The sequence below is a fragment of the Haliotis rubra genome, unplaced genomic scaffold (genome assembly GCF_003918875.1).
Source record: "Haliotis rubra isolate DU_JTF1 unplaced genomic scaffold, ASM391887v1 Scf4, whole genome shotgun sequence".
In the NCBI taxonomy this organism is placed as follows: domain Eukaryota; kingdom Metazoa; phylum Mollusca; class Gastropoda; order Lepetellida; family Haliotidae; genus Haliotis; species Haliotis rubra.
In genome coordinates, this window is record NW_025767079.1 from 2,869,394 (window position 1) to 2,892,350 (window position 22,957).

Here is a 22,957-nt window from a genome sequence, read left to right on the forward strand (position 1 = left end):
TAAGGAGTTCATTTTTAGAATGTTGGGGCATCGAGATAGCCTAATGGTGAAAGCGTTTGCTTGTCGCGCCGAAGACCAGGGATCTTTTCCCTTCTTGGGTCCATAGTGCCTTTTTCTGATGTCCCCATTTCAGAGCCGCGTAAAACCAAATTCACTCACTTTCAGAATGTAGAATCCTCAAGTCGGGTAAACAAACCAAGGCTCTTGATAGAAGCTAATCTTGGTTCGAATCATAGCCTAACGGTTCCTGAAATCTGAGTCAGAGGATACTGCGATGTATTAGGTCAGCTGCCAACCGCATTAAGCAAATCAGTCCTAAGGGAGTATTTATCAGCTGTATATTTTAAACGGCAACTTAGTTTTGCATAAGTTTTGAAAGGACGTGTTCAGTAGATATCATAATTGATCCGAACTAACATATGGCTGTTCACGGAAATATTTTAACAACTATCGTGAACATAAGTGCACAGATCGACACAACGCAACTCATGGATCAAATATTTTAAAACGGATATCAAACTTGATCGGGCAGCCTTGCGAAGCGTACGTAAAATACTGTTATAGGTTTTGGAAACATTTCATGGGTGTCTTTAATTATTCACCCCAAATTCAGATGGTTTGGTTTGTTGTGTAACGCCGCACTCAGTAATATTCCAGTAATATGGTTTCAGTCTGTAAATAATCGAGTCCGGACCACACAGTCCACTGGTCAACAGCATGAGCATTGATCTACCCAACTGGGATACGATGACATGCGTCAACCAATTCAGCGAGCCTGACCTCCCGATCCCGTTAGTCACCTCTTACGACAAGCGTGGGTTGCTGAAGACCAGTTCTAAACCGGATCTTCACCGGACTAGAGCTCAACTCATATGAGCGCCGATGAGATTAGATATATGAACTGTTTACAATAATATCTGCTCCTGACGGCTTTTACATTTGTAACTCAATTACACATTTAAATACAAATGAAATCCCACTTTTTTAATTCGAAAAGTCAGCATCTTGCAGTCGTTGCATGGCTAACCGACAATGTTAGGGTGGGGGTTCTTCGTCGTGTGATGCTGGTTCTGTGCAGCTTGAAGGAGACGCGGCAGTGTCTGCGTCCATAAGGTGACCCGGTCCTTGTAGGGCTTGGATCCGACGGACATTGTGGTATTCAGCAGTAGATAGTGTTCCCCTGGCTCCGAGAACTGAGGCCAAGTCTGGTGCAGGCCATACTGTACAGCGTTGTTGGGATCACTGTAAAGTAGAAACAGCCCTCAATGATTATCAGGTCACTTAAAATAGTTCACAACATTGAGGTGAGCTACATAACCTTTGCGTAATATCACTTTTAATGACACAAAAGCCTGAAGTTTAAATCTCAAAAGTGAAACAAAATATGTAACTTTGATCATTGGAACATTGCTTGGTCGCAACTAGTCAAGGATAAGGTAAGTACATATGACCAAATGCAGTTGGACAATGTACTGCAGACGATGACGTATTCCTGTCATTCCTCCTTGGAGGGTTACCTGACCACTGTAAAGATGTATTAGTTGTAACATTTGGTCAGAACTGGAGGTAATCATTAGTTCCTCAGTTCGTAGTTGGGAGAGCATGCTCCGGCAATGTTCATAAATACCTACAGATCTTTCACAATGGAACATCACTGTATATTTCAAGTACTAATAGACAAATTTCTGTACTGTTGTTTATCAGATAAATGTAATCTTCATTTTATGGAGGAAATAAAGAATATCTATCTATTTCCCATTTGTCAAATTAATCATAGCTTTAACCAAATGAGCTTGAAATACAAACAATAACAGTGCAATGACTGTCTGCTGGGGATAGGTGCCTCACTCTGGGAGTCTGGGTTCAAATCCCGGATGGGACTCAACCTGACAAAACTATTAAAATCTGTACTTTAGTCAGAAAGTGTAATCCCAAATCCCTATCATATGGGAAAACAAGGCAATAGAAATACATTGTGTGTTGCGGAAAGTTTAGCGTATTCTGTAAGGGTAAGAGGTTTAAAATATTCATGTACTTCAATGTGCCCATCAATTGCTGACTCACAACACATTTGCACTTTCATCCTACCTTACTGACAGAATCAAACCAACAAAGCTCACCGCATTCCATACACATTTTTATGAAGCTTATTTGGCGAACATACCCATGATGTCTTTCAGAAGTCACAAGCAATCAAACGATGGCTTTCTCCCATTCGACCCGTGAAGATCCGGGTTAGAATAGGTCTTCAACAACCCATGCTTGCCACAAAAGGCGACTATGCCTGTCGTAAGAGGCGACTAACGGGATCGGGTGGTCAGGCTCGCTGACTTGGTTGACACATGTCATCGGTTCCCAATTGCGCAGATCGATGCTCATGCTGTTGATCACTGGATTGTCTGGAAAGGATTATTTACAGACCGACGCCATATAGCTGGATTACTGCTGAGTATCGGCGTAAAACTAAACTCACTCACTCACTCACTTTCTCCCATTCTGACACACTCAAACTAAACTCGTCCGTCGTACTCCTTACAACCATTCTTGTTAAAACGTTTTACCAAACATACACATATCTTGCAAAATCTGTCAGCAGCCCCATCAATGTTTGTGAGAGCTTCCTTTCCGATTTATCTGGATCTGTTGAACTGATGGGGAAAACCTTTGCGAAAGCACCCAAGATGGCTTTGCTGAGACCAAAAGTGTAATAGAGGTCTTCGCCATCATCTATCCCCTTGCCCTGACCGCTCATAAAGGATGGGATGGGGTCAAACACATACATGTAGGTCTTCTTCCCCGTTTTCAAGCTGCTGCTCAGCTTTCAATGCGCCCTCGCAAAGAGCGTCCCTGGGGCAACCATTCCAGCATCACCAAGAGTGTCTATTACTGCCTGAAGAGTAACGGTATGGCTTTGAGAGGGGGCATACACTTTAACCACGGCCTGTGTCATGTCAGAAGAGGATGTTCCGAAATAAACCTGAAGAACCTCTGGGACGAAGATGTTCCTGTAGAATGTCTTGTTCTGAACTGATGAGGATAATGACGAGTGGAACAGATAATCAGCTGCTTTTCAAAGTCTCTTGAACAGCCCATCTTCATTGCTTACCACCGACACCATGCAGTCCAGATTTTGGATACCTGCTTTAGATAACCTGGGGAGCTCATTAGTAACAACGTGTCGTCTTTGACAAATATCCCATCAATAGTAGGTACAAAATAGAACTCGGCTGATGCTGTGACGGGTTCATTTCCCATTGGCCATGATGCTGCAGTCAACTTCTTGGCAGACACGGTTCTTTAGACAGGCGATCATGGATGCGGAATCGCTCTGGGAGGAACAGTTTAGTTTATGAGCCAGTTGTCGTGCATATTTAAGAGAGTTCCTTGTATAAGCCCATGAGGACGAGGCAGACATGCAGAGTCCTCTGAAACAAACCCTTGGACCCTGAGTACAAGGCCTGGAATGCCACACTGGCGGATCCTGCTGATTCTCCCATGAGGGTAATGCTGTTGATGTCCCCGCCAAAAGATGCAATGTTTTTCTTGACCCATTGCAGAGCAAGATGTTGGTCCCAGAGGCCATAGTTTCCCGCTGACACTTTGTCCTTTGTGCTGAGGAATCCAAGTGGCCCCAAACGATATTACCTGTCCGTTGGCAACGATCGATGAAGGATTATAGGTGAAAGAGTCCCCAATGATAAATCCCCCTCCATGTATCCAGACAATTACAGGAATGCTCCTGGTGTCCGTAATTGTGGCTGGAGTGAAAACATTCGTCGATGACAGGCAGGGCGTTAATGTGTTGCAAGGCGAACAGCAAAGAGAAGACCCCGATGCGAACCATGGTGTTTGTTTCAGGAACGACCACACTCTCGGGTTATTTTATGTGCCAGTCACACGCTGTGGTTGTATAAATAGCTTAGATATGGAAGATACACTTATAACCTCAACTTAAACTGCAATATAATATGTGCCAGACACATTGCATAATTCACATGTAAACAAATGATAGTGAGTTGGGATTAAAGCCCCACTGATGCCAGTTTATGTTAATTTTCCAAAATTGAGAACTGTAAACGATTTTCTCGCTTGTACCGAGAACAAATACGCCTCAACGCTGACTGATTGATCAGAAAATTCATTTAACGGAACCTCCTTCCACACGGAGGTCTGGGCCTATCATGTTGACTGACTGACTGACTGAGTTTAGTTTACGCCACTTTTAGCAATATTCCAGCAATATCACGGCGGGGGACACCAGAAATGGGCTTAACACATTGTGCCCATGTGGGGAATCGAACCCGTGTCTTCGGCGTGACGAGCCAACGCTTTAACCACTAGGCTACCCCACCGCCCCAATCATGTTGAAGAAAGGTATTGAATCGAGGAAAAACATGTGATTTTAAACCAGCAACGGCGACGCAAAACATATCTCAAATATAGAAATACATTCTTTGAGAAACAGATTGACTGCTGTCTACTGTTGCTGTAGCCAGTCAGATATGACGTCATTCTACAATAGATCAGTTTATGCTCACACTATTGTTCACTGGCTTTGTAACCAGGCTTTTCCCATTTCATGGTTTGTTGTCTATTCTTTCAATCCAATCCTCCCTCCCTCACTCATTGAGTGAGTGTGTTTACTTTTACACCGCCTTTAGCAATATATCAGCAATATTACGGCGGGGGACACCAGTAACGGGCTTCAAACATTGTACCTATACGGGAAATCGAACCCGGGTCTTCGGCGTGACGAGCGAACGCTTTAACCCCTTGGCTTACGGGATCGGATGGTCAGGTTTGCTGACTTGGTTGACATATGTCATCGTATCTCAGTTGCGTAAATCGATGCTCATGATGTTGATTACTGGATTGTTACAGACTGCCGACATATAGCTGGAATATTGCTGCGGTGCAGAACTAAACTCATTGACTCACTCACTCACACCATAAATCTGTTTTGTGCAAGGAAATTGGCACGTGACACCTACGTTTTCGGACACTTCGGACACTTTCGATTTTCACTTCATCAAGTTCGTCTTTTGGTGCAAAAGTTGTGACAATTTACCTGCTCGTTTCACAGCCATTTTGCTTCCGAAAATTGAGCAAAAAAGAGTTATACCTACACTCATATTGCAAGGTGTTCCGTTAGGTGGTGGTATATTCTTATTTGACAGTATTTTATGATAACGCGTTCCTCAATCCCAAATAGGGGCTGTGGGTGGCCTAACAGTTACAAACAAAGACCAAGAACCCAATTTCTTTGTAGTTCCAGGTGTTGTGTGTACTACCCAGGCGGAAACTGAAACAGTTTCCCGTGGAAGAAGGCTAACATTAATGGGAAAGTGATCATATCAGAAGCGATACGATCGCAGACAAAGTTGAGTTATAGGACTTTGAATGTGTTCTAAAACAAATGTATTTCTCTAACGTTTTTCTTTACTTTTAAGCATCGGAATCTCTGTACGTCTACACAGTAGTCGTAAATCCAAATTATCTAACTGGATTTCCCGTTTGATCGATCACTTGATTGTTTGGTTTGTTTATAGACCACTTTCACATGGCAGAAGAACTGGTGAGCATTGTCAGACAAAAAATACTTTCATTTTGGAAAAAATATTGCGAATGGCCGGCGCTACTGGATGGACAGGAAATGCTTACCCTTTTTGCGAACACCTGGTGTCATTACTGATCTGAAGTGAACCAATTATATAGTTTTCACAGCAATTTTCCCTTTATTCCAACAATATTCAAAGGTAATAAAGTCTGGGTATTCTTCTGTACTGGCGTTATATATTCAATTTAAGCTGCTTGGACTGTCATTCATCCCAGGTCTTGATTCTCTTTCAAAAGGACCAATTCTTACTCCACTCTGGTGTAAACAGGCAGGAACACTATAGGGTGGGGCAGTCTAACAAACAACACATTTGCACACTCTCATTCTACCATTTTGACACAATCAACGCATTCCCATTTTTCCTTATAAAGAATATTTAGCGAACATACCCCTGTCTTGCAAAATCTGTCAGCAGTCCCATCAATGTATGTGCCAGGTTCTTTTCGGATTGGTCTGTATCTGTTGTACCGTTGGGGAACGCCTTTGCCATAGCAGAGAGGTAGTCTTTGTTGAGACCAAACGTATACATGAGGTCTTCGCCATGATCCAGCCCCTTGCCATGACCAATGATAAAGGATAGGGCGTGGTCAAACACATACATGTAGGTCTTCTTCCCTGTTTTCAAGCTGCTGCTCAGCTTTGCATGTGCCTTCGCAAAGAGTGTCGCTGGGGCAATCATTCCAGCATCACCAAGAGTGTTCATTACTGCCTGAAGATTAATGCTATGGCTTTGAGAGGGGGCATACACCTTCACCACGGCCTGTGTCATGTCAGAAGAAGATGCTCCAAAATAAACCTGCAGAAGCTCTGGAATGAAGGTGTTAATGTAGAATGTCTTGTTCTGAACCGATGAGGGAAATGACGTGTGGAACTGTTTATCAGCTGCTTTGGTCATGTTTTTAAAGATTTCTCCTTCATTGCCCACCATCGACACCATGCAGTCCAGATTTTGAAGTCCTACCTGCTTCAGGTAAGTTTGGGAGTTCTCGGATCGTCTTTGACAAACACTCCATCAATAGTTGGTACAAAAAAGAACTCAACTAATGCTGTGACGGGTTCATTGCCAATTGGCCATGATGCTGCAGTCAACTTCTTGGCAGACACGGTCCTCAGACAGGCGATCATGGATGCGGAATCGCCCTGGGAGGAAAAGTTCACTTTATGATCCAGTTGTCTCGCGTATTTCAGAGAGTTCCTGTATATGCTCATGAAGACGATACAGACCCGCTCTGCATGACTGTCCTCTGGTCCTGCTGATTCTCCCATAAGGGTAATACTCTTGATGTCCCCGCCAAAAGATGCAATGGGTTTTTTAATCCATTGCAGAGCAAGATGCTGGTCCCAGATGCCATAGTTTCTCGCTGACACATCGTCCTCTGTGCTGAGGAACCCAAGCGGCCCAAGCAATATTGGATGGTCACAACTATGACCTGTACATGGGCAACGATCAGTGAAGATAGCATCCCCTGCGTCGAATCCCTCTCCATGAACCAGAGTTTATTAGAACCAGTGGATCGTCTTTGACAAATACCCCATCAACGTTAGGTACAAATTAGAACTTGGCTAATGCTGTGACGGGTTCATTTCCCATTGGCCATGATGCTGCAGTCAACTTCTTCGCAGACACGGTCCTCAGACAGGCGATCATGGATGCGGAATCGCTCTGGGAGGAACAGTTTACTTTATGAGCCAGTTGTCGTGCATATTTCAGAGAGTTCCTTGTGTGAGCCCATGAGGACGAGGCAGACCCGCTCTGCATGACTATCCTCTTGAACTAACCCAATTGTCGATAATCTGATGTTGCAGTCGTTGCACAGCTGCCGATAATCTCATGGTGCAGTCGTTGCACAGCTGCCGGTAATCTGAAGCTGCTGTCGTTGCACAGCTGACCGTAATCTGAAGCTGCAGTCATTGTACAGCTGACCGTAATCTGAAGCTGCAGTCGTTGCACAACTGCCGATAATCTCATGTTGCAGTCGTTGACAACTGCCAATTATCTGAAGCTGCAGTCGTTGCACAGCTGCCGATTATCTGATGTTGCGGCTTCTTCACAGTGTGATGGGAAAGGCATGTCGGCGGAACTGCGTAGGGATTTTCTAAGAATGCATCGCAGAATGTTCCAGACACTTTGTGCAATTCGAGTTCATTTTAGAATGCCCGGGCATCGAGGTAGCCCAATGGTGAAAGCGTTTGCTTATTGGCCGAAGACCAGGGATTTTTTCCATTCTTGGGTTCATAGTGCTTTTTTTCTGATGTCCCCTTTCAGAGCCGCGTAAAACCATATTCACTCACTTTCAGAATGTAGAATGATCAAGTCGGGTTCACAAACAAAGGCTCTTGATAGAAGCTAATTTTGGTTCGAATCAAAGCCTAACGGTTCCTGGAATCTGAGTCAGAGAATACTGCGATGTATTAGGACAGCTGCCAACCGCATTAAGCAAATCAGTCCCTAATCAGGGAGTATTTATGAGCTGTTTATTTTAAACGGCAACTTAATTTTGCACAATTTTTGAAAGGACGTGTTCAGTAGATATCACCATTGATCCGAACTAACATATTTAACAACTATCGTGAACATAAGTGCACAGATCGACACAACGCAACTCATGGATCAAATATTTTTAAACGGATATCAAACTTGATCGAGCAGCCTTGCGAAGCGTACGTAAAATACTGTTATAGGTTTTGGGAACATTTCATGGGTGTCTTTCATTATTCACCCCAAATTCAGATGGTTTGGTCTGTTGTGTGACGCCACACTCAGTAATATTCCAGTAATATGGTTTCAGTCTGTAAAAATCGATCGGTCGAGCCAGACAACCCAGTGATCAACAGCAATGGCATTGATCTACCCAACTGGGAAACAATGACATGTGTCAACCAATTCAGCGAGCCTGACCTCCCGGTCCCGTTAGTCACCTCTTACGACTAGCGTGGGTTGCTGAAGACCAGGGCCTAGATTTTCGAAGCTCTCTTAGCGCTAAGATAGTCGTAAGTGCCATATCTTAACATTAACCGACTAAAACTAAATTCAACGCCGATGAGATCAGATATATGAACTGTTTACAATGATATCTGCTCCTGACGGCTTTACATTTGTAACTCATTTACACATTTAAATACCAATGAAATCCACTTTTTAATTCGAAAAGTCAACATCTTGCAGTCGTTGCATGGCTAACCGACAATGTTAGGGTTGGGGTCCTTCGTCGTGTGATGCTGGTTCTGTGCAGCTTGAAGGAGACGCGGCAGTGTCTGCGTCCATAAGGTGACCCGGTCCTTGTAGGGCTTGGATCCGACGGACATTGTGGTATTCAGCAGTAGATAGTGTTCCCCTGGCTCCGAGAACTGAGGCCAAGTCTGGTGCAGGCCATACTGTACAGCGTTGTTGGGATCACTGTAATGTAGAAACAGCCCTCAATGATTATCAGGTCACTTAAAATACTTCACAACATTGAGGTGAGCTACATAACCTTTGCGTTATGTCACTTTTAATGACACAAGAGCCTGAAGTAAAATCTCAAAAGTGAAACAAAATATGTAACTTTGATCATTGGAACATTGCTTGGTCGCAACTAGTCAAGGATAAGGTAAGTACATATGACCAAATGCAGTTGGTCAATGTACTGCAGCCAAGTTATTTATCAATAAGATCAGGACGAGAACATAGACTATGGATACTCGCTTTGGAACGACCTCAGAACTTCATTGACATTGCGAGAATTACACGGCTAGGTGCAACTCCAATAGAATCAAAGGAATGTCTATGCGGAACAGTTGCTCACGACATTATGAAACATGTTTTATGTCCTGCAAGTATAACCTAGTAGAAAGGGATTTCCCTGTTTGAAAGAATCTGTGACATCCTTGACAAAGACATTTTTGTTAAAATGTGATTGAAGACGATGATCTATTCCTCCTTGGAGGGTTACCTGACCACTGTAAAGATGTATTAGTTGTAACATTTGGTCAGAACTGGTGGTAATCATTAGTTCCTCAGTTCGCAGATGGGAGAGCATTCTCCGGCAATGTTCATAAATACCTACAGATCTTTCACAATGGAACATCACTGTATAATTCAAGTACTAATAATTTCCTGTACTGTTGTTTATCATATAAATGTTATATTCATTTTATGGAGGAAATAAAGAATATCTATCTATTTCCCATTTGTCAAATGAATCTTGGCTTTAACCAAATGAGCTTGAAATACAAACTATAACAGTGCAATGACTGTCTGCTGGGGATAGGTGCCTCACTCTGGAAGTCTGGGTTCAAATCCTGGATCGAACTCAACCTGACAAAACTATTAAAATCTGTACTCTAGTCAGAAAGTGTAATCCCAAATCCCACTCATATGGGAAAACAATCCAATAGAAATACATTGTGTGTTGCGGAAAGTTTAACGTATTCTGTAAGTGTAATAAGTTTACTATAAACATGTATTTCAATGTGCCCATCCATTGCTGACTCACAACACATTTGCACTCTCATCCTACCTTACTGACAGAATCAAACCAACAAAGCTCACCGCATTCCATACAATTTTTTATGAAGCTTATTTGGCGAACATACCCATGATGTCTTTCAGCAGTCACAAGCAATCAAACGATTGCTTTTTCTCATTCGACCCGTGAAGATCCGGGTTAGAATAGATCTTCAACAACCCATGGTTGCCACAAAAGGCGACTATGCTTGTCGTAAGAGGCGACTAACGGGATCGGGTGGTCAGGCTCGCTGACTTGGTTGACACATGTCATCGGTTCCCAATTGCGCAGATCGATGCTCATGCTGTTGATCACTGGATTGTCTGGTCCAGACGTGATTATTTACAGACCGACGCCACATAGCTGGAATACTGCTGAGTATCGGTGTAAAACTAAACTCACTCACTCACTTTCTCCCATTCTCACACACTCAAACTAAACTCGTCCGTCGTACTTCTTACAACCATTCTTGTTAAACTCGTCCGTCGTAATTCTTACAACCATTCTTGTTAAAACGTTTTACCAACCATACACATATCTTGCAAAATCTCTCAGCAGCCCCATCAATGTTTGTGAGAGCTTCCTTTCCGACTCATCTGGATCTGTTGAACTGATGGGGAAAACCTTTGCGAAATCACCCAAGATGGCTTCGCTGAGACCAAAAGTGTAATAGAGGTCTTTGCCATGATCCATCCCCTTGCCATGACCGCTCATAAAGGATGGGACGTGGTCAAACACATACATGTAGGTCTTCTTCCCTGTTTTCAAGCTGCTGCTCAGCATTGAATGAGCCCTGGCAAAGAGCGTCCCTGGGGCAACCATTCCAGCATCACCAAGAGTGTTCATTCCTGCCTGAAGAGTAACGCTATGGCTTTGAGAGAGGGGGCATACACCTTAGCCACGGCCTGTGTCATGAAGAGGATGCTCCGAAATAAACCTGAAGAACCTCTAGGATGAAGATATTCCTGTAGAATGTCTTGTTCTGAACTGATGAGGATAATGAGGAGTGGAACAGATAATCAGCTGCATTGCTTACCACCGACGCCATGCAGTCCAGATTTTGGATACCTGCTTTAGATAACCTAGGGAGCTCATTAGTAACAACGTGTCGTCTTTGACAAATATCCCATCAATAGTAGGTACAAAGTAGAACTCGACTAATGCTGTGACGGGTTCATTTCCCATTGGCCATGATGCTGCAGTCAACTTCTTGGCAGACACGATCCTCAGACAGGCGATCATGGATGCGGAATCGCTCTGGGAGGAACAGTTTACTTTTTGAGCCAGTTGTCTTGCATATTTAAGAGAGTTCCTTGTATAAGCCCATGAGGACGAGGCAGACCCGCTCTGCATGATTGTCCTCTGAAACAAACCCTTGGACGATGGGTTGAGCATTGAGGTATTGCAAGGTAAACAACAAGGTGAAGACACCGATGAGAACCATTGTGTTTTGAAGAACGACCATAGTCTTGAAGCTTTATTGCATATTTAATGTAACAGTCACGTGTGTTGTGCAATCGCAATGGTAGTATAAATGGCTTTCATACAACATACCCTAGTTAACTCCTCTTTATCTGAAATGAAAAATCGGCCAGCGGCTTTGATGCCTGTTTATGTTATTTTCTTCACTTTAACTGCAAAGGCCCTGTCCGCTCGTCCCGAGAACTAATTAGACTAGACACTGATTAGCTGATGAAGCACTTCGAACAAAACCCAGGAGAGGCACAACAGGAACAGCTGCTTGCTAACAATTCTGACCATATGATCGCCTGAACAAGATTCGATTATTTTCACTCTATAAACATCCAGATAATATTATCGCAAAGTGCGACATTAAACAAAAAACAACCAAAATGATCTTCGTTCTTAGCCCCGTTCCACGAGGCTGTCTTAGCGTCATGACTGTTGTAAATCTTTGTTAAAACATGGACGTCATGGTCATCTTAACACTTGTTTTTCACTTTGTGAAACATAATTTTTGTGCCCAGTTCCATTCTAAGCCCTAATACTATAAGTATTACCTAGGGGGAAATGGAGACTTTTCTCAAGGAATAGGCCATACACCTGACTGCGAATTGATCATATCAAAAGAAGTGTGGTTTGCGTGACTTCATTCTGAGTTAATGGAGTTTTTTATTTGTCCAGGGCCCGTGAACCCTTAAAAGGGGACCAATGTTTCTTAGTAATTTCTGGTCCATAGTTGATTATGAACAGGCTGGAATGCTGCCGAACGGAGCATCACACAACAGTCTTACAAACAAAATATTTACTCACTCTCTTTGTAACACATTAAATCTCAAATAGTTCACCACATTCCCGCGATTTTTCTTCCAAACAATATTTGAGATACCTACCCATGTCTTGTGAAATCTGTGAGCAGTCCCATCACCGTATGCGCAATGTCCTTGTCGGATTGGTCTGGATCAGTTATATTGTATGAGTACGCTTTTGCCATAGCGACCACGTTTTGGTTGAGACCAAAAGTGTAATAGACGTCATCACCATGATCCACCCCCTTGCCATGACCAATGATAAAGGATGGGATGTGGTCAAACACATACATGTAGGTCTTCTTCCCTGTTTTCAAACTGCTGGTCAGCTTTGAATGAGCCCTCGCAAAGAGTGTCGCGGGGACAACCATTCCAGCATCACCAAGAGTGTTCATTACTGCCTGAAGAGCTACCGCATGGCTTTGAGAGGGGGCATACACCTTCGCCACGGCCTGTGACATGTCAGAAGAAGATGTTCCAAAATAAACCTGAAGAAGTTCTGTCATGAAGGTGTTAATGTAGAATGTCTTGTTCTGAACCGATGAGGGAAATGACGTGTGGAACTGTTTATCAGCTGCTTTGGTCATGTTTTTAAAGATTTCTCCTTCATTGCCCACCAGCGACACCATGCAGTCCAGATTTTGAAGTCCTACCTGCTTCAGGTAAGTTTGGGAGTTCTCGGATCGTCTTTGACAAACACTCCATCAATAGTTGGTACAAAAAAGAACTCAACTAATGCTGTGACGGGTTCATTGCCAATTGGCCATGATGCTGCAGTCAACTTCTTGGCAGACACGGTCCTCAGACAGGCGATCATGGATGCGGAATCGCCCTGGGAGGAAAAGTTCACTTTATGATCCAGTTGTCTCGCGTATTTCAGAGAGTTCCTTGTATATGCTCATGAAGACGATACAGACCCGCTCTGCATGACTGTCCTCTGGTCCTGCTGATTCTCCCATAAGGGTAATACTCTTGATGTCCCCGCCAAAAGATGCAATGGGTTTTTTAATCCATTGCAGAGCAAGATGCTGGTCCCAGATGCCATAGTTTCTCGCTGACACATCGTCCTCTGTGCTGAGGAACCCAAGCGGCCCAAGCAATATTGGATGGTCACAACTATGACCTGTACATGGGCAACGATCAGTGAAGATAGCATCCCCTGCGTCGAATCCCTCTCCATGAACCAGAGTTTATTAGAACCAGTGGATCGTCTTTGACAAATACCCCATCAACGTTAGGTACAAATTAGAACTTGGCTAATGCTGTGACGGGTTCATTTCCCATTGGCCATGATGCTGCAGTCAACTTCTTCGCAGACACGGTCCTCAGACAGGCGATCATGGATGCGGAATCGCTCTGGGAGGAACAGTTTACTTTATGAGCCAGTTGTCGTGCATATTTCAGAGAGTTCCTTGTGTGAGCCCATGAGGACGAGGCAGACCCGCTCTGCATGACTATCCTCTTGAACTAACCCAATTGTCGATAATCTGATGTTGCAGTCGTTGCACAGCTGCCGATAATCTCATGGTGCAGTCGTTGCACAGCTGCCGGTAATCTGAAGCTGCTGTCGTTGCACAGCTGACCGTAATCTGAAGCTGCAGTCATTGTACAGCTGACCGTAATCTGAAGCTGCAGTCGTTGCACAACTGCCGATAATCTCATGTTGCAGTCGTTGACAACTGCCAATTATCTGAAGCTGCAGTCGTTGCACAGCTGCCGATTATCTGATGTTGCGGCTTCTTCACAGTGTGATGGGAAAGGCATGTCGGCGGAACTGCGTAGGGATTTTCTAAGAATGCATCGCAGAATGTTCCAGACACTTTGTGCAATTCGAGTTCATTTTTAGAATGCCGGGGCATCGAGGTAGCCCAATGGTGAAAGCGTTTGCTTATTGGCCGAAGACCAGGGATTTTTTCCATTCTTGGGTTCATAGTGCTTTTTTCTGATGTCCCCTTTCAGAGCCGCGTAAAACCATATTCACTCACTTTCAGAATGTAGAATGATCAAGTCGGGTTCACAAACAAAGGCTCTTGATAGAAGCTAATTTTGGTTCGAATCAAAGCCTAACGGTTCCTGGAATCTGAGTCAGAGAATACTGCGATGTATTAGGACAGCTGCCAACCGCATTAAGCAAATCAGTCCCTAATCAGGGAGTATTTATGAGCTGTTTATTTTAAACGGCAACTTAATTTTGCACAATTTTTGAAAGGACGTGTTCAGTAGATATCACCATTGATCCGAACTAACATATTTAACAACTATCGTGAACATAAGTGCACAGATCGACACAACGCAACTCATGGATCAAATATTTTTAAACGGATATCAAACTTGATCGAGCAGCCTTGCGAAGCGTACGTAAAATACTGTTATAGGTTTTGGGAACATTTCATGGGTGTCTTTCATTATTCACCCCAAATTCAGATGGTTTGGTCTGTTGTGTGACGCCACACTCAGTAATATTCCAGTAATATGGTTTCAGTCTGTAAATAATCGAGTCCGAGCCAGACAACCCAGTGATCAACAGCAATGGCATTGATCTACCCAACTGGGAAACAATGACATGTGTCAACCAATTCAGCGAGCCTGACCTCCCGGTCCCGTTAGTCACCTCTTACGACTAGCGTGGGTTGCTGAAGACCAGGGCCTAGATTTTCGAAGCTCTCTTAGCGCTAAGATAGTCGTAAGTGCCATATCTTAACATTAACCGACTAAAACTAAATTCAACGCCGATGAGATCAGATATATGAACTGTTTACAATGATATCTGCTCCTGACGGCTTTTACATTTGTAACTCATTTACACATTTAAATACCAATGAAATCCCACTTTTTTAATTCGAAAAGTCAACATCTTGCAGTCGTTGCATGGCTAACCGACAATGTTAGGGTTGGGGTCCTTCGTCGTGTGATGCTGGTTCTGTGCAGCTTGAAGGAGACGCGGCAGTGTCTGCGTCCATAAGGTGACCCGGTCCTTGTAGGGCTTGGATCCGACGGACATTGTGGTATTCAGCAGTAGATAGTGTTCCCCTGGCTCCGAGAACTGAGGCCAAGTCTGGTGCAGGCCATACTGTACAGCGTTGTTGGGATCACTGTAATGTAGAAACAGCCCTCAATGATTATCAGGTCACTTAAAATACTTCACAACATTGAGGTGAGCTACATAACCTTTGCGTTATGTCACTTTTAATGACACAAGAGCCTGAAGTAAAAATCTCAAAAGTGAAACAAAATATGTAACTTTGATCATTGGAACATTGCTTGGTCGCAACTAGTCAAGGATAAGGTAAGTACATATGACCAAATGCAGTTGGTCAATGTACTGCAGCCAAGGTTATTTATCAATAAGATCAGGACGAGAACATAGACTATGGATACTCGCTTTGGAACGACCTCAGAACTTCATTGACATTGCGAGAATTACACGGCTAGGTGCAACTCCAATAGAATCAAAGGAATGTCTATGCGGAACAGTTGCTCACGACATTATGAAACATGTTTTTATGTCCTGCAAGTATAACCTAGTAGAAAGGGATTTCCCTGTTTGAAAGAATCTGTGACATCCTTGACAAAGACATTTTTGTTAAAATGTGATTGAAGACGATGATCTATTCCTCCTTGGAGGGTTACCTGACCACTGTAAAGATGTATTAGTTGTAACATTTGGTCAGAACTGGTGGTAATCATTAGTTCCTCAGTTCGCAGATGGGAGAGCATTCTCCGGCAATGTTCATAAATACCTACAGATCTTTCACAATGGAACATCACTGTATAATTCAAGTACTAATAATTTCCTGTACTGTTGTTTATCATATAAATGTTATATTCATTTTATGGAGGAAATAAAGAATATCTATCTATTTCCCATTTGTCAAATGAATCTTGGCTTTAACCAAATGAGCTTGAAATACAAACTATAACAGTGCAATGACTGTCTGCTGGGGATAGGTGCCTCACTCTGGAAGTCTGGGTTCAAATCCTGGATCGAACTCAACCTGACAAAACTATTAAAATCTGTACTCTAGTCAGAAAGTGTAATCCCAAATCCCACTCATATGGGAAAACAATCCAATAGAAATACATTGTGTGTTGCGGAAAGTTTAACGTATTCTGTAAGTGTAATAAGTTTACTATAAACATGTATTTCAATGTGCCCATCCATTGCTGACTCACAACACATTTGCACTCTCATCCTACCTTACTGACAGAATCAAACCAACAAAGCTCACCGCATTCCATACAATTTTTTATGAAGCTTATTTGGCGAACATACCCATGATGTCTTTCAGCAGTCACAAGCAATCAAACGATTGCTTTTTCTCATTCGACCCGTGAAGATCCGGGTTAGAATAGATCTTCAACAACCCATGGTTGCCACAAAAGGCGACTATGCTTGTCGTAAGAGGCGACTAACGGGATCGGGTGGTCAGGCTCGCTGACTTGGTTGACACATGTCATCGGTTCCCAATTGCGCAGATCGATGCTCATGCTGTTGATCACTGGATTGTCTGGTCCAGACGTGATTATTTACAGACCGACGCCACATAGCTGGAATACTGCTGAGTATCGGTGTAAAACTAACTCACTCACTCACTTTCTCCCATTCTCACACACTCAAACTAAACTCGTCCGTCGTACTTCTTACAACCATTCTTGTTAAACTCGTCCGTCGTAATTCTTACAACCATTCTTGTTAAAACGTTTTACCAACCATACACATATCTTGCAAAATCTCTCAGCAGCCCCATCAATGTTTGTGAGAGCTTCCTTTCCGACTCATCTGGATCTGTTGAACTGATGGGGAAAACCTTTGCGAAATCACCCAAGATGGCTTCGCTGAGACCAAAAGTGTAATAGAGGTCTTTGCCATGATCCATCCCCTTGCCATGACCGCTCATAAAGGATGGGACGTGGTCAAACACATACATGTAGGTCTTCTTCCCTGTTTTCAAGCTGCTGCTCAGCATTGAATGAGCCCTGGCAAAGAGCGTCCCTGGGGCAACCATTCCAGCATCACCAAGAGTGTTCATTCCTGCCTGAAGAGTAACGCTATGGCTTTGAGAGGGGGCATACACCTTAGCCACGGCCTGTGTCATGAAGAGGATGCTCCGAAATAAACCTGAAGAACCTCTAGGATGAAGATATTCCTGTAGAATGTCTTGTTCTGAACTGATGAGGATAATGAGGAGTGGAACAGATAATCAGCTGCATTGCTTACCACCGACGCCATGCAGTCCAGATTTTGGATACCTGCTTTAGATAACCTAGGGAGCTCATTAGTAACAACGTGTCGTCTTTGACAAATATCCCATCAATAGTAGGTACAAAGTAGAACTCGACTAATGCTGTGACGGGTTCATTTCCCATTGGCCATGATGCTGCAGTCAACTTCTTGGCAGACACGATCCTCAGACAGGCGATCATGGATGCGGAATCGCTCTGGGAGGAACAGTTTACTTTTTGAGCCAGTTGTCTTGCATATTTAAGAGAGTTCCTTGTATAAGCCCATGAGGACGAGGCAGACCCGCTCTGCATGATTGTCCTCTGAAACAAACCCTTGGACGATGGGTTGAGCATTGAGGTATTGCAAGGTAAACAACAAGGTGAAGACACCGATGAGAACCATTGTGTTTTGAAGAACGACCATAGTCTTGAAGCTTTATTGCATATTTAATGTAACAGTCACGTGTGTTGTGCAATCGCAATGGTAGTATAAATAGCTTTCATACAACATACCCTAGTTAACTCCTCTTTATCTGAAATGAAAAATCGGCCAGACGCTTTGATGCCTGTTTATGTTATTTTCTTCACTTTAACTGCAAAGGCCCTGTCCGCTCGTCCCGAGAACTAATTAGACTAGACACTGATTAGCTGATGAAGCACTTCGAACAAAACCCAGGAGAGGCACAACAGGAACAGCTGCTTGCTAACAATTCTGACCATATGATCGCCTGAACAAGATTCGATTATTTTCACTCTATAAACATCCAGATAATATTATCGCAAAGTGCGACATTAAACAAAAAAACAACCAAAATGATCTTCGTTCTTAGCCCCGTTCCACGAGGCTGTCTTAGCGTCATGACTGTTGTAAATCTTTGTTAAAACATGGACGTCATGGTCATCTTAACACTTGTTTTTCACTTTGTGAAACATAATTTTTGTGCCCAGTTCCATTCTAAGCCCTAATACTATAAGTATTACCTAGGGGGAAATGGAGACTTTTCTCAAAGGAATAGGCCATACACCTGACTGCGAATTGATCATATCAAAAGAAGTGTGGTTTGCGTGACTTCATTCTGAGTTAATGGAGTTTTTTATTTGTCCAGGGCCCGTGAACCCTTAAAAGGGGACCAATGTTTCTTAGTAATTTCTGGTCCATAGTTGATTATGAACAGGCTGGAATGCTGCCGAACGGAGCATCACACAACAGTCTTACAAACAAAATATTTACTCACTCTCTTTGTAACACATTAAATCTCAAATAGTTCACCACATTCCCGCGATTTTTCTTCCAAACAATATTTGAGATACCTACCCATGTCTTGTGAAATCTGTGAGCAGTCCCATCACCGTATGCGCAATGTCCTTGTCGGATTGGTCTGGATCAGTTATATTGTATGAGTACGCTTTTGCCATAGCGACCACGTTTTGGTTGAGACCAAAAGTGTAATAGACGTCATCACCATGATCCACCCCCTTGCCATGACCAATGATAAAGGATGGGATGTGGTCAAACACATACATGTAGGTCTTCTTCCCTGTTTTCAAACTGCTGGTCAGCTTTGAATGAGCCCTCGCAAAGAGTGTCGCGGGGACAACCATTCCAGCATCACCAAGAGTGTTCATTACTGCCTGAAGAGCTACCGCATGGCTTTGAGAGGGGGCATACACCTTCGCCACGGCCTGTGACATGTCAGAAGAAGATGTTCCAAAATAAACCTGAAGAAGTTCTGTCATGAAGGTGTTAATGTAGAATGTCTTGTTCTGAACCGATGAGGGAAATGACGTGTGGAACTGATTATCAGCTGCTTTTGCCATGTTTTTAAATATTCCTCCTTCATTGCTCACCACGGACACCATGCAGTCCAGATTTTGAAGTTCTACCTGCTTCAGGTAAGTTTGGGAGTTAATTAGAACCAGTGGATCGTCTTTGACAAATACCCCATCAACAGTAGGTACAAAGTAGAACTCGACTAATGCTGTGACGGGTTCATTTCCCATTGGCCATGATGCTGCAGTCAACCTCTTGGCAGACACGGTCTTCAGACAGGCGATCATGGATGCGGAATCGCTCTGGGAGGAACAGTTTACTTTTTGAGCCAGTTGTCGTGCATATTTCAGAGAGTTCCTTGTATATGCCCACGAGGACGAGGCAGATCCGCTCTGCATGATTGTCCTCTGAAACAAACCCTTGGACCCTGAGTACAAGGCCTGGAATGCCACACTAGCGGATCCTGCTGATTCTCCCATGAGGGTGATGCTGTTCATGTCCCCGCCAAAAGATGCAATGTTTTTCTTAACCCATTGCAGAGCAAGATGTTGGTCCCAGAGGCCGTAGTTTCCCGCTGACACATCGTCCTTTGTGCTGAGGAACCCAAGTGGCCCCAAGCGATATTGGATGGTTACCACTATGACCTGTTCGTTGGCTACGATCAGTGAAGGGTCATAAGTGATAGCAGCCCCTGCGATGAATCCCCCTCCATGTATCCAGACAATTACAGGTATGTTACTGGTGTCCGTAATTGAGGCTGGAGTGAAAACATTCAGTGTTAAGCAATCCTCGTTCCCAGTAACACTATTACTGCCAATCAAGTTGAAGGCCTGAAGGCATGCTGGACCATACTTGTAAGCTTTGAAGGTATGGTTAAACCCAGGATGTGGCTGTGGTCGCTTGAACCGTCTACTCCCAGTAGGCGGTACAGCGAAGGGGATTCCTAAGAATGCATGATAAGGTGTCCAGTCTTCTGTGACGTTTGTGGTCCCCTCAACTACACCCCACGGGGCGTCGATGACAGGCAGGGCGTTAAGGTGTTGCAGGGTTAACAGCAAAGTAAAGACCCCAATGAGAACCATTGTGTTGGTTTCAGGAACGACCACACTCTCGGGGTATTTTATGTGCCAGTTACTCGCTGTGTTTGTATAAATAGCGGAAGATAACGTCAACCTTATCTCCATTGTAACGTGTACTAGACAGATTGGACAATTCACATGTTCACAAATTGGGTTGGGATTAAAGTCTCTCTGATTGCAGTTTATGTACATTTTCCCCAACTGAGAATTGGAAAGTATTTGCTCGCTCGTACCGAGAACAAATAACCGTCAACGTTGATTGCTTGATCAGGCTGTTCATCTGATGGGACCTCCTTACCTACGGAGGTCTCATCCTATCATGTTGAAGGAAGGTAGGGAATTGAAGGCATTTCACGTGAAATAGGCTTTATACCTGACTGCGAATAGATCATATTAAAAGAGATCGGGGTAACAGGACTTCATTTTGAGCTGCTTGGAGTTTTTAATTTGTCCGGGGCCAGTCAACCCTTCAAAGAGGACCAATGCTTCTTAGTAATTTCTGGTCCATAGTTGATTATGAACAGACAGTAATACTGACGAATGGTGCATCACACAACAGTCTTACAAACATTATATTTACTCACTCTCCTTGTAACATATCAACACATTCAAGCTCAAACAGTTCACCGCATTCCCGAGATTTTTCTTCTAAACAATATTTGAGATACCTACCCATGTCTTGCAAAATCTGTGAGCAGTCCCATCACCGTATGTGCAATCTCCTTGTCGGATTGGTCTGGATCAGGTATATTGTATGAGTACGCTTTTGCCATAGCAACCACGTTTTGGCTGAGACCAAAAGTGTATACGAGGTCTTCACCATGATCCACCCCCTTGCCATGACCGCTCATAAAGGATGGGATGTGGTCAAACACATACATGTAGGTCTTCTTCCCCGTTTTCAAGTTGCTGCTCAGCTTTGCATGTGCCTTCGCAAAGAATGTCGCGGGGGCAACCATTCCAGCATCACCAAGAGTGTTCATTACTGCCTGAAGAGTAACGCTATGGCTTGAGAGGGGGCATACACCTTAACCACGGCCTGTGTCATGTCAGAAGAGGATGATCCAAATTAAGCCTGCAGAACTTCTGGGATGAAGGTGTTCCTGTAGAATGCCTTTTTCTGAACCGATGAGAGTAATGACGTGTGGAACTGTTTATCAGCTGAATTTGCGAGGCCTTTTAAGATTCCTCCTTCATTGCTCACCACGGACACCATACAGTCCAGTTTTTGAAGTCCTACCTGCTTCAGATAAGTTTGGGAATTCATTAGCATTAGCGGATCGTCTTTGACCAACACCCCATCAACGGTAGGTACAAATTAGAACTCGGCTAATGCTGTGACGGGTTCGTTTCCCATTGGCCATGAAGCTGCAGTCAACTTCTTGGCAGACACTGTCCTCAGACAGGCGATCATGGATGCGGAATCGCTCTGGGAGGAACAGTTTACTTTATGAGCCAGTTGTCTTGCATATTTAAGAGAGTTCCTTGTGTGAGCCCACGAGGAAGAGACAGGCCCGCTCTGCATGACTATCCTCTGGAACAAACACAATTACCGATAATCTCATGGTGCAGTCGTCGCACAGCTGCCGGTAATCTGAAGCTGCAGTCGTTGCACAACTGCCGGTAATCTGAAGCTGCAGTCGTTGCACAGCTGCCGGTAATCTGAAGCTGCAGTCGTTGCACAACTGCCGGTAATCTCATGTTGCAGTCGTTGCACAGCTGCCGGTAATCTGAAGCTGCAGTCTTTGCACAACTGCCGATAATCTGAAGCTGCAGTCGTTGCATAGCTGCCGGTAATCTGAAGCTGCAGTCGTTGCAAAGCTGCCGGTAATTATAATCTGAAGCTGCAGTCATTGCACAGCTGCTGGTAATCTGAAGCTGCTGTCGTTGCACAGCTGCCGGTAATCTGGAGCTGCCGTCGTTGCACAGCTGCCGATAATCTCATGTTGCAGTCGTTGACAGCTGCCAATTATCTGAAGCTGGAGTCGTTTCACAGCTGCCGGTATTCTGAAGCTGCTCTCGTTGCACAGCTGCCGGTAATCTGGAGCTGCAGTCGTTGCACAGTTGCCGATAATCTCATGTTGCAGTCGTTGACAGCTGCCAATTATCTGAAGCTGGATTCGTTGCACAGCTGCCGATTATCTGATGTTGCGGCTTCTTCACGGTGTGATGGGAGAGGCATGTCGGCGGAACTGCGTAAGGGATTTCTAAGACTGCACCGCAGAATGTTCAGAATGACACTTGGTGCAATTCACATTTTTACAAATGATGTAACATTACAAGAATGTTTCATAATCACACCTGTCTTTGAAATGAATACACAGTTATAGCACTTGTGCATGTTTAAGGAGTTCATTTTTAGAATGTTGGGGCATTGAGGTAGCCCAATGGTCGAAAGCGTTTGCTTGTCACGCCGAAGACCAGGGATCTTTTCCCTTCTTGGGTCCATAGTGCCTTTTTCTGATGTCCCCATTTCAGAGCCGCGTAAAACCAAATTCACTCACTTTCAG

General features: G+C 43.9%; 4 protein-coding genes across 4 annotated transcripts; all 4 read right to left on the minus strand.

Annotated features, from left to right (window-relative positions):
- Positions 1–969: 969 nt before the first annotated feature.
- On the minus strand, positions 970–6,114 carry LOC124287235 (acetylcholinesterase-like). The gene is made up of 2 exons (XM_046723734.1): positions 6,007–6,114; positions 970–1,242 (listed from the first exon to the last, which is right to left on the minus strand). The coding sequence occupies exons 1-2, from the start codon at positions 6,105–6,107 to the stop codon at positions 1,023–1,025; spliced, it is 321 nt and encodes a 106-aa protein (XP_046579690.1). The 5' UTR covers positions 6,108–6,114; the 3' UTR covers positions 970–1,022.
- A 469-nt stretch (positions 6,115–6,583) lies between these two features.
- LOC124287089 (bile salt-activated lipase-like) lies at positions 6,584–7,529 on the minus strand. The gene is made up of 2 exons (XM_046723567.1): positions 7,397–7,529; positions 6,584–7,047 (listed from the first exon to the last, which is right to left on the minus strand). Exons 1-2 carry the CDS (start codon positions 7,527–7,529, stop codon positions 6,584–6,586), a joined length of 597 nt encoding a protein of 198 aa, XP_046579523.1.
- A 1,230-nt stretch (positions 7,530–8,759) lies between these two features.
- Positions 8,760–13,003, minus strand: LOC124287090 (pyrethroid hydrolase Ces2a-like). The gene is made up of 2 exons (XM_046723569.1): positions 12,459–13,003; positions 8,760–9,014 (listed from the first exon to the last, which is right to left on the minus strand). Exons 1-2 carry the CDS (start codon positions 13,001–13,003, stop codon positions 8,795–8,797), a joined length of 765 nt encoding a protein of 254 aa, XP_046579525.1. The 3' UTR covers positions 8,760–8,794.
- A 2,190-nt stretch (positions 13,004–15,193) lies between these two features.
- On the minus strand, positions 15,194–20,498 carry LOC124287234 (cholinesterase 2-like). Its single transcript, XM_046723733.1, has 2 exons — positions 18,913–20,498; positions 15,194–15,466 (listed from the first exon to the last, which is right to left on the minus strand). The coding sequence occupies exons 1-2, from the start codon at positions 20,448–20,450 to the stop codon at positions 15,247–15,249; spliced, it is 1,758 nt and encodes a 585-aa protein (XP_046579689.1). The 5' UTR covers positions 20,451–20,498; the 3' UTR covers positions 15,194–15,246.
- Between the last annotated feature and the right edge of the window lie 2,459 nt (positions 20,499–22,957).

Coding starts and splice junctions, on each gene's coding strand:
- LOC124287089 (XM_046723567.1), bottom strand. CDS start 7,529: ATGACTGCAGCTTCAGATTACGGTCAGCTGTGCAACGACAGCAGCTTC. Junction 7,048..7,396: donor ATCAGATTATCGACAATTGG/GTTAGTTCAAGA, acceptor GCCCATGTACAG/GTCATAGTTGTGACCATCCA.
- LOC124287090 (XM_046723569.1), bottom strand. CDS start 13,003: ATGGTGTCGCTGGTGGGCAATGAAGGAGAAATCTTTAAAAACATGACC. Junction 9,015..12,458: donor ACAGATTTCACAAGACATGG/GTAGGTATCTCA, acceptor TCTACATTACAG/TGATCCCAACAACGCTGTAC.
- LOC124287234 (XM_046723733.1), bottom strand. CDS start 20,450: ATGGTTCTCATTGGGGTCTTTACTTTGCTGTTAACCCTGCAACACCTT. Junction 15,467..18,912: donor ACAGATTTCACAAGACATGG/GTAGGTATCTCA, acceptor TCTACATTACAG/TGATCCCAACAACGCTGTAC.
- LOC124287235 (XM_046723734.1), bottom strand. CDS start 6,107: ATGGCAAAGGCGTTCCCCAACGGTACAACAGATACAGACCAATCCGAA. Junction 1,243..6,006: donor ACAGATTTTGCAAGACAGGG/GTATGTTCGCTA, acceptor TCTACTTTACAG/TGATCCCAACAACGCTGTAC.